The 15,983-nt window shown below is 45.5% G+C and overlaps 1 protein-coding gene across 2 annotated transcripts in view; it reads right to left on the bottom strand.

Annotated features, from left to right (window-relative positions):
* Nucleotides 1–11,037, bottom strand: part of SATB2 (SATB homeobox 2) — a 181,740-nt gene extending 170,703 nt beyond the window's left edge. For both annotated transcript variants that reach the window (XM_048486493.1, XM_048486494.1), the window contains exons 1-2: nucleotides 10,682–11,037; nucleotides 9,424–9,651 (exon numbers count right to left, since the gene is read on the bottom strand). In XM_048486493.1, the coding sequence (XP_048342450.1) occupies nucleotides 9,424–9,592 (169 nt within the window). In that variant the 5' untranslated portion in view covers nucleotides 9,593–9,651; nucleotides 10,682–11,037. The remainder of the gene's footprint in view (nucleotides 1–9,423; nucleotides 9,652–10,681) is intronic.
* Nucleotides 11,038–15,983: the final 4,946 nt, after the last annotated feature.

The raw sequence follows: 15,983 nt of genomic DNA, 5'->3' as shown, positions 1-15,983 counted from the left end.
ATACAAAATATCAGATCTAAGAAATATGCATATCCAGCTCTAACATAAATAATGCAAATGAACAATCTAAAATATGAGCATATTTCTTTAAAATATATAGGTTATTCAAAGGACACATATCATTCTTGGTATAACTCCATCAGCACTATTTATCTTTATAAAAAAAAAGATCCTAAACATTACGTCACCTCAGTTCTGAATACAATAGGTTAGATCTAAAGTCGTTCTCCACTAGCTGGAGAGGGACTATTTTCAGTCACTCTCTCACCCACCACCATCATGACTATAGATCCCCATGCCGCCCCCTCTCCCCCAGTCTGTCCTTAGGGCTCTTGGAGCTGCATTCTTGGGAGCTGACTGAGCTGAACCAAGAAGGGGGAGCCGGGAAAGATCCGTGACTCGACAAGCAGTGCCTAAGATCTAACCTGCTTACACAAAATTAAGAGGCAGGATTTTATTTCCAAGTAAGAGCATGTAAGAGGTAAAGGTGCAAGCACTACTGACCTGTGAGGTGTTGTCACATTGTGACGTTTACTAGGTAGACTATGTTTACAATGTAGTTTGCCGTTGCCTCCTGCACTGATCTACACTTTACCCCCAGCAAGCTGGATACTCATTTTATCAACCTCAGAAGGATGGGAGGCGGAGTCAACCTTCAGTCAGCTACCTGAAACCGACTTCTGCCAGGATCGAACTCAGGTCATGATCAGAGCTTTGGATACTGTTATTCTCTTCTCAACTGTTGTCCAACTAAACCAAAAAATAATCAATATTTAAATTGTTGCTAGGAAGTGCTTCAGTTTTAAAAATATCAAACCTCAGAAAACAGGTAAAGCATTTAAAGAGGAAACACTGCAGCTAATTATGTGGTTGATGCACAATGAAGGAAAGCCATCTTGGTATAAACATCCCTAGGTAAAGGTGAAAACACCAGATCACTACTGATCAATTGGGTGATTTCACATCACAACTTTTACTAGGCAGACTATGTTTACAGGGCGGTTTGCCACTATGCACCCCAGTCGTCTATACTTCCCCTCCAGCAAGGTGGGTGCTCACTTTACCGGTCTTGGAAGAATGGAAGGCTAAGTCAACCTTGAGCCAGCAACCTGAAACTGACTTCCATCAGAAACAAACTCACTTTGTGAGCAGAGCTTTCGACTGCATTACTACAGTTTACCACTCCATACCACAGGGGCCGCTATGAAGATTCTTATTAATGTTTTTGCCACAGTGGAATGGCACCTCAATCTTTTAAAAAATCCATGTACTTGAGAAGCCATTCTCATCACCTACAAAGATAGTTACACAAGAACCTAAGCACATTTGCAAGGAATAACGTCTATTTTCATAGCAAAATACATTTCCCAAGAAAACAATACAATTTCCACTGAGAATGGTTTATATTCATCACACTGATAAGGCAACCGTCAAAGATATAGGCAAATAGGGGATATTTGTTCTCCATGCAATCCTAGCATTTCAGGGTATACAACCACTTGAATGGCCATGGATATAAACCAGGAAGTCTCATATTCACAGCTGCTGGACAAGTGCGGCTGCAGTCAATTGCTACTGGCCATATCCATGGTTTCTCTGATTCACATCGTATGTGCCAATGGATGCGAATGCCCAAGATAAGTTGGGAAAGTTCATGTGAAAAAATAAATGAATAGTTTGAACAAGTCATAAATTACAGGGTATAGAGTTCTTTTGTAAATTCTCTAACTAAAATAATCTTTTGTTCATATACAAAGATAATCAAATTATAAACACTTATAATCTTATTACTTTTAGACATTAAAATGGGTACCCCTGACCACAGTTTCAATCACACCTAATGATAAGGCCAAACTGTTCAAAGAAAAAAAATCCATCTGCTGGAAACTACATTGCTGCATGTGTATGTGCGTGTGCGCGCGCGCACGCATGCTGTCAAGTCACAACTGAATTTTGGCAACCCCATAGGGTTTAAAAGAATTTGGATATAGTTGGCCATCGCCTACCTCTGCCTGGGCTGAGAGAGTTCTGAGAGAACTGTGACTGGCACAGACTTCATGTGGAAGAGTGGGGAATCGAACCTGGTTCTCCAGATTAGAGTATGTCGCCCTTAACCACTACACCACACTGGTTGTACATATACAGAATTATTAATTTCTCATAGTACAGCATGCTTTAAATCTCAGAACATGAAACATAAGCTGATCCAGTATTTATGGATATAGAACAATCCTACCTGCGCTGTATATCACTAGTCCTTATTTTACAAAAGTAATAAAACCACTAATCCTTTACTGCATTATTTGGGGTGAACTTTATAACATACAGGATGACTAAACACACTTGCTTCTTACAAGATGTAGCTGTAAGAAGTCATGGTATATCTTTACAATCAATGTATAGCTTTTTTTTTATTCACACACACAAAACATCTGAAGATGCCTAACATTTTACAGGTATACAAACGTTATAGGTATACAAACTATAATTTCTCTAATTCATTATGTGAAACAACATAACAATTATTAGGTCTTCGCTTCTAGGTTTTCACAGGTTTTCACTTAATTTTTCCCATTACCCTTAGACTCCCAGGGAAAAGAAAACCGCTGGACAAAATCACAGCAGCAAACTAGTTTTGTAAACTTATTTTTGTGCCAAATACCTTTTAAAATTATGAGTATATTTTGAAAGTGGTCTTATTTAGTACACAAAATAGGTAGAAATTATCTCTTTTTATTGGGATGGTTTGATGAGGAATTCACATAAACTTGTGGTATCTCCACAAAGAAAACAGGACAGTATTTAAAAACATGGTACAGACCAAAGAAGGTTGGATACATCTAAATATTATTGAATTTTTAAAAAATTAAGCATACTGTTGAGTATTTTAAACCCTCTGATTTCAATGAATTTAGGCATGCTTGACTTGTTCTAGAATATGTGCACAATTTCAACCTGCTTTATGAGTCTCAGTCTTTCCAGAAATCATTCTGGAAGTCAAATAGTGTGGAAAGAATTAGTTTTAGCATCTCTGAATTAATCAGATGTATAAACAAATTACACAAAGATAATAAAAGGATCGAAATAAGCCTTTTTTGTCAATTTCAGCAAATAATTTCTTAAAAGATACTTATAAAATAAAAACTTAATCATGACAACAAAGCTTTACATTGTATAATAATTAGAGGAAACACCATGTACACATGTCTAGGAAATCTGAGCCAATCAGGCTTTCCAGATGCATGTACATACTTGTATACTTGATACATTTACTGCAGAACACACCAGTGCAATATGATGGTTTACCACAACAATTGGAGCATGAAGCACTGTCATTAGTCAAATGTAAGTAAGAACTGAAGTAAATTGTTCAGTATACACAGCAAGACTTCCTTATACACGTATTCAGGATCAGCATGTTTTCCTAGTTACTGCAGTGTGTGCTCCAAAAATTAAAATAACAATGTAACAACTGGTAATGGTAATAAAATTGACCTCATAAAAGGCCTCAAAAAATAGTTACTACTAACACTTTAAAAGGAGATGTCAGAGTAGAAGGTGTCTTAAGTACTGCTGATCCCATTTTTTGAACCCCAAATCAATTGTATCTCATCCTTACACAAACATAAGATCAATGTTCAGGTCTCTATAATAAATGATTAGCTTAAATATGGTGGGAAAGTTCAGCATGGCAGCGATCATTAAGAATAGTTCTCTGAAATCATCAGCTCCTCAAATGTTTGTCAGTTGTGGCTTTAGCTCTTAAAACAGTTTCACTTATAAAATGCCTTGCTACAAAAGTGCATCTGTTTCCATGGAGTTTATACAGTAGGAATCAATTAACGTAAGATTGATTCATCATTTATCTCTGAAAAAGTTATATTTTAAGTACACTCTGTAGTTCAAAGCCACCATTTGCTGTTACCAAGAAAACACTTTCCCTTTCTGACAGTATTCTCAGTTCTTTTCTATCTCTAACACACACACAGAAGCAGACAGATGTTGTATCTGCTTAATACTGCTTTAGGTTGTAAAACACCTACAGGAAGTCACTAACAGCATCTTGGTACTGCTCAAAGATGGGACTGTAAACTTCCAATGCTATTAACTAATACCAAACACAGCAAATAATCCCCACCAATCTCTCAACAAATAATCTCCACCACTCTCAACCAGTCACAATATTCTATGCAGCTCCAGGATTAAACTTCCTGGTGTCCTGGAATACAGTCATATTTTCTCATTTTAAATTCACAATTATTTCCAAAACCGACACTGAGATATGAGAAAAATCAGTAATCACCAGTCACTTGTAATGAAGCATTATTTCATCTTTTTGCATTCACACTTAGAGAGGCAAAAGTATAAAAAACAAAAGCCAGAGTATGTAAAGAATGAGTTCTTTACATACAAACTTTCTTTCTCTTGCTTGCTTTGAAAAAAAATATAAATTAGTTCAGCATTTTATTAGCAAATGTTCTACACGAGCCATTCTCCCATCACTAAAGTCCTATATGTACACATACAAATGTGTAAATGTGTAAATCTAGTTCATATCCTTTCCAAGGTGTCATTGTTTCCTCCACCACATAAAAGATATTAACTTCTAATGATGAAACTGGAATTATGTATCTGTAGTAACTATGCTTGGCTATAGGATACATTCTGCTACAACTGGCATACATTTGATTTACTTTATTGCATGGACAGAAACCGCTAATAAGCTAATAAGCTATTCTTTTTTTAAAAAAAATCTGAAATATATCCCTTGTTTAAGAGTATAACCATCTACTTTAAGTACTTTTCATAGCATTGAAGCCTCAACTACTTAGAACTACTACTTAGAACTACTTAGAAAGAAGCCCCACTGATTTCAGCAAAGCTTGCTTTCAAGTTCAAGGATTAGTCTGCAAGTGCAAACAGTGTAGCAAAGAAAAGAGAAATCCAATCCAACACATTTACTTGGAAATGAATCCTAATTAATTCTATTGACACCATTTCCAAATAAATGGGTTTAGAACGTTCTTCTGATCTTACAGGAAAGATGCAATATATAATTGGACAGTACATAAGACAGTACAGCTTGCAAGAAACAAGCCTATCTTTGTGGCTCGAACTAGCTACTAATATGCTACTGACACAATAGAAACCTGCAAAAATGGTATGGAAAGATCAGCTAAGTTTGAGACCAATAGCACCTTGGAGACTAACAAGATTTTTCAGGTAGAGTCAATGCTTGGGATTTTTGACTTTCGAAACCTTACCCCAAAAATCTTATTGGTCTCTAAGGTGCTACCGGACTCGCAATTAGCTGTTCTACTGCACACCAACATGCCTACCCTCTAAAACAATACTGAACGACTTATCAACCTTTGCAAAGAAACCATACATTAGCAAATGGTGTTAAAAGCTGTTACAAATTACATTCGACCAGCAACTTATAGCAGTGCTTTGATACAGCTTATCTGAATGGGTCAAATATTAACAGTATTTTTTCCTTTCCTATTTTTGACATTAAGAGCAACAACATACTCTCCTAGACCTAGCGCTGCCTCCTACCGATATGATACAAGAGCTGACAGAGCTATGCTAGGCCTTAAAGAACGACTGCAATCCTATTTGGCAGTAGCCAGCACTGGATGCAATGGGACTCACTACTGGGTAAATATGCATATAATACAGTTCCATAATTGACATATTTTGCAAGATATTTAAAGCTCACTTGACATTTGCCTGACATGAAGCCAGTTTTCTAGAATACACCTCATTGGTTAAAAAAAAAGTCTTACTTTAATGTTGTTCGATGAGAACAGGTACCATCAAGGGGCACAAGCTTGTTTGAAAATACAACCCACCTATTTTGACAGAACTCGCTCCCACCAAGTCAGTGAGATAATAATCACTGCCTTAAATTATTAAACAGAATTACACTTTAATTCCTCAGATTCAAGATTTTCCACCTTTAAGAATTTTTTAAAAAGAAAAAAGAGAAAAAAGCAGGACCCATTTTTTTTTTTAAAAAAAAAAAAAAAAAAACAACCCGAAAAGAGCCATGGCCAGGTACGAGTTACGGTTTTTAATCAGGATTTTTTTTTACCAAATCTGGAGTTTTAGCACTGGTCATTAATCACCCTTTTTCAAAGTCCTTATGGAGCGCATTACTAACTAAGAGAGGACGCCAATTCTAGTAAGTGAATGTTACCCAGCAGGGATATAAAGCTGTCAACACCACAGAGCTCTTGCTTGCTTTAACCTCTCTCTCAGGCATCATATGCGCTTTAAAGAGATATGTGCCTTCTTTTCCCACAGATTTTCTATAAAAGCTGCCACTCACAACTATTACAGCACTTCTGTTTTATTACGTACACGTTTAAAACAGACCACTTAGATAACAACAGGTTTGTCCTGAAGAACTGCTGGAACACCTATGGCCGAAAAGTTAACTCTCACAAGCGTAGCTAAAGCCAGCATGTGAACAGGACAAAATTTTCAAATCCCCAGGGGGAGGAAGCTACCAGGTCACACTTAAGCTGTTGAAACATCTCAAACAAAAATGTATATTTCTGCTGAATTCCAGAAAAATATTTTTACCCTAAAACAGATAATATACCAACAGAACATCTTTCTGCAAAATCTTCTACAATTAAAAAATTATTAGTTAAACAATTAAAAAAACCCTAGAAATATGGCCTCAATTTTTTTCCTTTCTTTAAATAGAAGAAATTAAAGAGAAAATAAATGTATTAACCCAGTATACAACTACTGATCTTTTAATTATTATTCTCGTAAAGAGAGACTTAAGAATATATTCTAAACAAGTACTAAGCATTAAAATATAATGTACTGCAAAGTTAATATTTAAAAGGAAACACACAAGAACCAAAGCTTTATAGATATCATATTTTAAGCAGCTTATTTAAAATCTAGTAACTTGTTTCATACAAACTAACTTGCCTTACATGAAAAATCTTTAAAGTCCTTTCAAAATACTAAATATTTCAATACACTTATCATTTACTAAACAAGCATATTGCTAATGCATTTTACAGGCCAGAGATTTGTACATATGACAATTGTTTCCTTTTGGGATAGATGTTTTCCTTTAATGAGATTTCAATATTCCAGTTACTATATTTTGTACAGAATTTTGTACTATTTCAAATATATATTTGGAAATCACATAAGCTTTCAACACAACACAAGTCATCATCTAAAGACGCAACCCAATGCAAATAACCTGTTTTTCCAAAAGCCTTTAGGACAATGGCGAAAACCCTCTCAAAAGACAGTTAATGCCATTATCTCAAATAAATGTAAAATAATGCCATACTTGCCTTACCAAGACAACGTACTTTACTATCACTTAACTAATCAGTGAGCATTGCTGATCTGAAAATATGTTCTGTAGACTTTTTCCGCCTCTCTTTCTTACAATGTGAACAGAGGCCAACATAGAACTCAAAGAATCTGCCAATATCATAAGGTTTGAAAAAAGCTTGTAATATGACTTCCTTATTTGAATCAGTTGCAGGAAATGAAAAGGTAAAACTCTTAGAAGATGGTTTTGAGAGACTAAGTTTTTGGGTATGGCTGAATTAAACTCTCCATCCTATGCTGCAGCTGATTCAATCTTTGCCACTGATAGCATCAAAAACTCTTAGGTTTGCATACTTGCTCTTGCGACACATGGGTGTGCCAAAATTTTGGAATAACCCTTTTGCTCCCAAGTGTATACTAGCAGATCACTAGAAGATATTACAGTAAACTTACAATCCTTAAAATAAAGGAGCTGAAACACTTCTAAACAATCCTGATTAGGTCCAACATTCCTTGTCAAACATTCACAATCAGCTGCAAACCTATTGGTACTCTACTATGACTGTCTTTATCTTCTAACAGAAAAGTGTTTAAACTTCAAATCTATTTTTCCTTTCACCCGTAAGTGCACAACAATAAGAAAGAAATGCATTCACCATAGAAGCTCAGTGTTAAAGATTCTTACTTAAAACAATCTCAGCACAGATAGGGCACGTTTAAGCTGTATGCTCTCACCAATTTTTGGCAATTACTAACCCACTTAAGCAAGGCATGTTTTGAACAGACATTGAACCGTTAAGAACCAGTGCAATGTCACCAAGCCGCATTTTACTGATCGCTCAAAAATTTATCCACAGTGGATTTTTGCTTCAGTTTTATGCAGTCAGAATTCTGTTCAACTGAGTTGTGTGTTTTTTTAAAAACGGCCTGCTTGCCCGGGGGAGGGGGGGTCCTTTATCACATTACAGCACTCTAGCAGTTTAAACACACTCAGAAGGAAAGGCACTTGATGTGACAGGATAAATCAAGTCCTTTAAGTGGCCTTGTGTCTGTGATTTTAAGAAAATCTTCTACATAAGGCCATGAAATAACAATATAAAGCCCAAGAGTACCAAAAAAATCAGACAAAATTGTATAATCCTCCATCAAACAACTAACAGTGCAAAAAAAATCTGTATCACTACCCTAAAAAAAAAACATGACCTTTGTCTTCTTAAAGAGAAACTTCTGAGGTTATTAACTGCCTTATCTATTTACTTGGAAATATAGTTCACAAGTTACTAAAAAACTTACAATAAGTGTGTTGGGGATCACCCTCCTAGAAATTAATTACTAATAAAGTCCAAAAATTTCAAGTGAGCCAGAATATACAACAACAGTAGATAAGTGTCTCCTTTTTTGCTACTGTGATTCACAGAACTATAAGAGGCAAATATTATTTATTACTGTACTAAAATGTCCAACCTGCCCAACTTCATAAGATGACTAACAGTGCAATCCTACGCAAAGTTACATGAGTCTAAGGCCATTGATTCTGATAGCCTTAGACTGCAGTAACTTTGTACAGGACTGCACTGTAAAGCTCTGCTAAAACACAACTGACTTCAGGCCATTATAAAAATAAAAGATTGTAAATTAGGTTCCATGTTTAAGATCATATATAATGTATCTAACAAAGGTATAAAATGGTAGGAACAGAATTAGGAGCGCTTTTTAAATACTAACTGCATAGATGGGACCTTATTTAAAAAGCAACCAAGACAAAAAAGGAAATATTTGTTTTTTAAAAATCCAAGCCTTCCTGTTTACCTAAGAAAGAGGCAAAGAACTGAACAATTAAAAGCTTTCCAGGCCAAGCGAGCTGTGAAATCAACCAGCTAACACTTCTACACAGAATGGCAAAATGCCCAAAGTATGCCAACCCTCTATGTAAATTGTTTTCCTGTTCAGTTACTGATGAGAGGCAAGCTGGGCATTAAAAAGGCTGCCTTGGACTTTCTTCCTGTAATCCTACACCGAGAAGCTCAAGCCTCACTAACCTGAACCCTGACACCCTGTGTCATTAGGCCTCCCTCGTGTATAGATTAGTTCAACTAGGTTTGTTACCTCCCAGGGATTTGGTGACCGAGCCATTAGGCCTCCCTCGGGCTCCCACTGGGCTGCCGTTCTGTTCCAACCTGGCCACTTTCACCGGGGGAGGACCTTTGACTTCAGGGCTGCCGCTCCCTCTGTCTGGGCTCTCCCTCAGGCAGGGACTCTCACTTCTCAGGTCCATACTATTTGGAGTTGGAGACAGTGTTCCCGCAGGCAGATCACAATAAAAGGAGCAAGGACCTAAGGAGAGAGAGAGAAAGAGAGGGAAAAAACAAAACAGCTCCACTTCAGAAACATTTAACTCCAACAAACTATTAAGCACTTCTACCTTAGAAGGGGGAATGCTTTTGGCAGGAATCAATGTGATCTGCATGGCGTGGAGAGCCCTCCAGAAGGCTTTGTCACTGCACCTGACTTAATAGGCTGCCTGCAGTGCCTGGGAAGCCAGCAGCAAGCACAAAAATCCAGAAGTTGATCATTGAATTTCAGCTGTATAAGCCGTGCTATTACTGGACCTCTTTATGCACTTGGGTGTCCATCTCTGGGGGCAGAGAGGACAATTTAGAAAAGCCAGGGATTCAGGCAAACAGATCTATTGAGCAGCAAGTGGACAGCACTTAAGTGGCTAATGCATTTCAGATGGCATGTGAATCAAGACAGCGCTCCAGTTATGTACCTAGTGATGCATTTAAAAAGCAATAGGGGTTGGTTAACTCTGCCAGAACTGCAGGCTGACCTCAAGTGTCAGCGAAGCCTGTTTTAAGTGCTGGCCCCACTTCCCAAGGCAGAAAAAAGAAAGCACACTTCCCCAAAAGCAACCTAGGTCAGTCTGCTCTAGGAGTTAGAATGTGTCAAGGCTCATCTTGAACCAAAGTTTCATTTGTTGCCTACCCACCACCTTCTCCCCCCCCCCAAAAAAAATTCAAGTTCAGGTTTGTTCAAAAAACTTTGTCTTCTGGGTATCCCCCCCCCCCCCAACACACCCCCTACTTGCAAGTTTTAGTACCAGCACTGGCAGGTCAGTTCAATATTTTGCGCCCGAAACACTCTCTCAAGCAGATTGTGTTTGCAAGGTTGACTACACAACGTAGTAAAGCAAAAAGAAGCATGAAAGAGAGAGGGGGGGGGCTGGGGAGGTTTAGAAAAAGAAATGCAAATAAATAGATATTAGGGATTAACATATAAAACTTGACACCCCTCAGAACCCCATCCTAACTTCCCAAGATAAATCTTCTGAGAGCATCGCCTTGGGCTTGTCTGGCGTACTTACTGCTTATAGTCTGTCCGTAACTTGGCTGAGCTGGGCTCTGTCCATGGATCAAAAGTAGAGAATCCAGGGTGGAAAGTTTTCTCGGTTCCTCCTTGAACCTGGCGATGTGCTCCTTGTCTTATTCTGCCTCCCCACCCCTCCCCCTTCTCTTGGGGCTCCTCAAGTTTTGTGTTTGGTGGTTCTGGTTTTCCCCCCCACACACACACACCCTGTAAGACTGTAAAAAACGCTCCCCGGGTCAGGACGGCCTCTCTCTTCTTGCTCCGGAGCCCTCTTGACAGTTGGAGGAGGGGAAGCAGCTCTTCCAAAAAGGGCACCCGAGGTGGAGGAATGGAAAAAGAGAAGGGGGAGGAGGAGGGGGCGAGAGGGAGAAAAGGGGGGGGGGTCCTCGCACCTTCCGCAAAAAAAGGGGGGGAAGGAACCAACAGGGGGAGGGGGGAGCAGAAAAGGGGTGGAGAGGCTGCCTCTAAAGGGGGCCGCTATCCCAAGCCCGGAGAAAAGCAGCGGCTGCTCCTCCGCCGGCCGCCCGAGAGCCCCGCAGCGCCCGACGAGTCCCTTCCAGTCTCTCCGCCTGCCTGCCCGCCCGCCAGGCACCAGCAGCAGCAGCAGCGCCGGATTCGCCGGAGAGGAGACAAATGGGGATGAGTTGCGTTTAGTCAGCAGGCAAAGTGAGTCCTTCTCTGCGGTCTCCCTTCCTCCCTTGTTGGGGGATTTTTTTTTTTTTTGATGGCAAGGATGTCTCGCCCCCCCCCTCCGGGAATCCCAAACCCCCCCCGCTGCTCAGTTCCCTCCCTCCCCTCGCTTCTTGCCTTCCTCCTCCTCCTCTTTTCTAAACGAATGCCTCTCCTCTCCTGCCAGAGAGGGCAGCGCCTCCGTCAACGCGGGGTGTGGGGGGGGGGGGGGTTTAGAGCATGCAAATCGCTGCTGGGGCTGCTGCTCCGGCCACCGAGCACAAGGGAACCCCGCCCGGAAGGCAGGCGAGAGCGGATCGTTGAAGCCCCGCGGAGGCTCAGGAGGCAGAAGCAAAGTTTGCGGGGGGGGGGTGAAAGTACTACGGGGGAGGGAGGGGAGGGGGAGGAGGGGAGCAGCCACGCGGGACAGCCGGGAGGGGAGGCGGGCCGGGAGGGGGAGCCAGTGAGGCCGGGCGGGGGCAAGTCTTCCTCCTCCTCCTCTCGCGTGGCGGCGGCGGCGGCGGCCTCAAAACAAACGCACATGGCCCGGCCCCCTCCCTTCTCCAGGGGGCGGGGTCAGCGCTGCGGCCGCCTCCTCTCAACCGACCTTGATGGCGGCGTGTTCTCTCCTCTCCCCCCCCCTTCCTCCTCCTTTCCCTCAGGCGACTAACGGTCTCTGACTGAGGGGAGCAACGGTCGGTGCGGACGGGAGAGGGACGGAGGCGGCACGGCCGTCAGCGGCCCCCCCCCCCCCCACCCACGCCGTGCCGACTACCCGGCTCCTCCGTCCGACACCAGGAGCCCCATCACACGGGCGAGTCCGCTTTTAAGGTGGCCCCGGAGGGATCCTGAGGGAGGAGGTGGAAATGAGGGGAGGGGGGGCAGAAGGGGAAGGCTCGGAGGAGCAAAACAGCTTCCCCCCCCCCTTTCCTTCTCCCTTCCCTCCGGCCCTGACCCACAAGGAGAGGGGAGGGCTCCTTGCCCCCCTCGTGCACGCGCATCAGGCAAGCGGAGCCAAGGCCGCTCGTGGGGAGGCCACTGTCGTGTGACCGCACCTGCGGGGGAGCAGCCTCGCTCCTGTCAGGAGCAACCACCAGGGCGCACGCGGCGGGGGACAAACAGACCGACGTCGTCTCCTGTTCAGTCTTCCCCCCCCCCTCCGCACCTGTGACCGCCCCCACATCCTTTGCCCCGCGCGCGACTTCGGAGCAGCGCCTCACACGAGCGAAGCGGCGCCAGGTCCGCGTTTAAGGTGGCCCCCGAGGGATCCCGCGTCTCCTCCCGGGGAGGTCTGCGCGCACGCGCCCGAGGGGTGGGGAGCGCGGAAATGGCCGGAACCCGCAGCCGTGTACAAATTTGGGGGGGGGGGGGGAGAGGAATAGAGGTTGAATTTACGGTGGCGCGGGAGGGTCAAAAAGGGGGGCACGGGGAGTGTTTTTATTAGCATGATTTCAATACACACGATTCGACGTTAGGGTTTTGATTAGCGACACCTCGATTAAGGGCCCTCTTTTTAAGCAGATCTTATTAACTCAACCCAAAGGGAAAGAAGTTTAAATTTGGGGAGGAAGTTACTTTGACCCCCCGCCCCTTTTTGCAGAACTTACAGCGACAAGATTGGGGTGTGAGTGAAGGGCACTACTCTGCGCGGGTTCGGGTCCCTCGAGCGTGGAGGGGGCCCCACCGTTATTAGGGGAGGGCAATAATTCGCCAAACTTTGCCTGCCGTAATAGAAACCGTCAGAAGAGCGAAACGGGGAGTGGAGAAAAGGGTCCCGGAGAGCCCCTCGCTCCGTTTCCTGCAGCCGGGCCCTCCTCGGCTCCTTGTCGGTAAAGCGAAGCAAATTCCAACCGGTGACTGGATTTCACGGACGCCCCGAGCTGGGCCTTTGGCGGCGGCAGGGTTTCGGCAGTGGTGGAGCTCTTGGGGCCGGGCTGCGAGATGGGGCTGCGGGGACCGGCGATCCACAAGCGCCCTGCCCGCCTGGTTGGTCGGCACCCGGAGAATCGAGGCGCAGCCCCGAGTAGGGAAAGAGCTCCGCTCCGACTCATTGCTCCATGAAACCGGCGTTGGGCCTGAGCGGCTCCCCCTACCCGGACTTTGCAGCCGAGGCGCGACTCTTCTTCGCCGCGGGTCCTTCTCTCCCAGCAAGGGGGAGGCCGATCTCTGCCGGCGGACCTTTGGGGGCGAAGGAGGCTGGCGTCTGGGGAAGGCTAAGAGTTCGGCAAGAGCGTCCCCCGGGCCTGCACGAGAACACGGGGCAGAGTTCGGGGGGGGGGGAGGTGAGAGAGAAAAAGGAGCCCTCTGGAAGTCTGGGGAGGGAGGGGTCTTAGAGAAGCCCCACTGGCCGGCGGCGGAGAGCCAGACCGTGCCCAGCTAGGGGCTGGCAGGCGGGCCATCGTCCCTTCTCCGCTTACCTTGCCTTCGCCGGACCCGGCGCTTTGAGGTCGGGTAAAGTCTGCGGCTTGAGACAGGATCGCGCCCCAGCCGGGCTCTTTCGGCGCCGGGCCACGGCCGACCTCGGTAGCTGCCAACAAGCAACCCCGGCCGCATCCGGATCTCTCACTGGCCATTCGGGCGCAGATCCAGCGGCCCTCCAGCGCGGCCCCGTCTTGCGGGGCTCGCAGCCGGATGGTTAACCTATTCATATTTCATACAGTGTGAATATTTTATAAAGATTTTAGGGAAACTGTTGATTCTAAATTATTCAGCCACTCCCCTGCTTATTTTGAATAATGCATCCCATTAAATACAGATATTAAATTAGTTGCAACCGGCCTGTTGCAGCCGTTTGTGAAAGTCCTGTGTTCCTTTCGCTTTCAGTTGCTCTGCCGTCGTGATCCGTTTGGCGAAGATCAAGTGGTGGAAAACCTGTTAAGGGGCCTTTGAAAGCAAAACCCCAGAGCCAAAATGTAGAGGCATTCCTATTCCGCAGCACAAAACTACTTCTCATGTCTTTAAGAGCCACGGTCTGGTTCCCAGGAAACTTTCATGCCACCTTCCCTTGTAAATTAACCTAAAACGCAACCCTGAACAGAGAGGTGAAATAAACCGTTTTCTAAAACAATTGCAGATTCTCCCTCCCCCACGCAACAAATATATTTGCTGCTTCAAATTATGCATGGTTTCCTTAGCTGATTTCCCCGCCCCACCCTGTCCAAACGAAGACAATATGCGAAAACTATTTTTAAACGAAATACATAAAATCAAAATTATGTTATTTAATACCACTTTCTACTTTTCAGCACTCCCAAAATCTAAATCGAGAGTCATTTGGACCGTCGCGAAAAGCAAAAAGAATAAGAGGAACTATTTGCAAACAAAGGGACAGAGGTGTGTTGTTTTAATAATAATAATTTTTTTTAAAAAAAAGATCCTTCCCGGAGTATGAATTTGAATCGCTTCTAAATCAGAAGCCCCTGTTTTCCGATCTAGGGGCTGGATAAAAACAAAAAAGAGGCATTTTAAAAACGTTTTTAATTACGCGGTGGCTTCCGTCGAGGTAGCGATTGGGGGGAGGGGGGACTCCCTGCTGGAAAAGGACGCGCCATCGGAAGAGCGAGCGCTTCTCTCCGGGCTTCGGCGTGGCAACCGCGGCTGGCCGCCTCTCCTGCTTTGGCCGTCGGGTTTTTTGCCGAGCGATCCGTCGCTGGAAAGCCGCAAAGGATCGGAGTCCCCCAACTCCTGCCCCCCCCCCCCGGCCAACTTGCCCTGGCCCACTTGGGCGGCGGTTATGTATGAGCCGCCGCCGCCGCCGCCATGCGTAAATGGAGACATGAGACAGTGTCCCCGCACCCGCCTCCCCCGGCTCCTGTAGCTTCTGGATGTGCGCCCCCCGCGGGGGTCCTCCGAAGGGACTGAACGCTGTAGGAACGGGGGGGGCGGGGGCGGGGGACACACACTGGCGCATCCTGTCGCCTTTCCCGCAGACCATCCATCAGTGGCGGCCCTCCGGCCCAGCACGGCAACCTGCCCGAGCCGACAACCGCCGGGCCCGCGAGCCGCCCAAGAATAACAAGGCGCCGGAACCCACCAGGCGGCCGCAGCCCACGGGCCGGGCCAGGTCGGCCCACCTCCAGGAAGGCCTCACTCCACCCTCGCGCCGCTCGCTCGGCCCGAGCCTGGCCAGAAGCGCCGTTCGCCCAGCCAGAGACGGCAGGTTCGGGAAGCCGCGCCAAGCCTCCTCGGAGGAAAGGCCTCGCTCCGGCCTACTTCAGTGGGGAGCCTGGGAGCTGTGCCGCTCGGCCTCCCGGGCGCACTCGGGCCCCAGGGCGGTGGGGTTGCACATCTGCGCCCCTTTTGCAGAGCCGCCTCCGGAGGGGAGGCCTCGGGGTGTGCCCTGCAAGCCGTCAATGCCCGCCATCCGCCTGTGAGGGAGCGCCGGGGAGCCCCCGGGCCTGCGGGCTCCAGTCAGGCCTGCGCCAAGGCCCAGGCGGAGAAAATGGCGGCTGTGGTTGGAAGGCCTCGCTGCCGGGCAAAGACGCGAGGCCTGGTCCGCCGCCTCCGCCCGGGCTTCTTCCCAAGCGCGCATCTGAGGCGGGCCCTGGCCTTTGCGCTCTGGCCATCGGCCACGGGGGTTTCCAGCCATCCCGTTGGCCATCCCAGTTGCCCGCTCCCCGCCACGGGTGGAA

The sequence above is a fragment of the Sphaerodactylus townsendi genome, linkage group LG02 (assembly GCF_021028975.2).
Source record: "Sphaerodactylus townsendi isolate TG3544 linkage group LG02, MPM_Stown_v2.3, whole genome shotgun sequence".
Taxonomy (NCBI): domain Eukaryota; kingdom Metazoa; phylum Chordata; class Lepidosauria; order Squamata; family Sphaerodactylidae; genus Sphaerodactylus; species Sphaerodactylus townsendi.
Note: the sequence above shows the minus strand (reverse complement) of the source record. Positions and strands in the feature narration are given on the sequence as shown.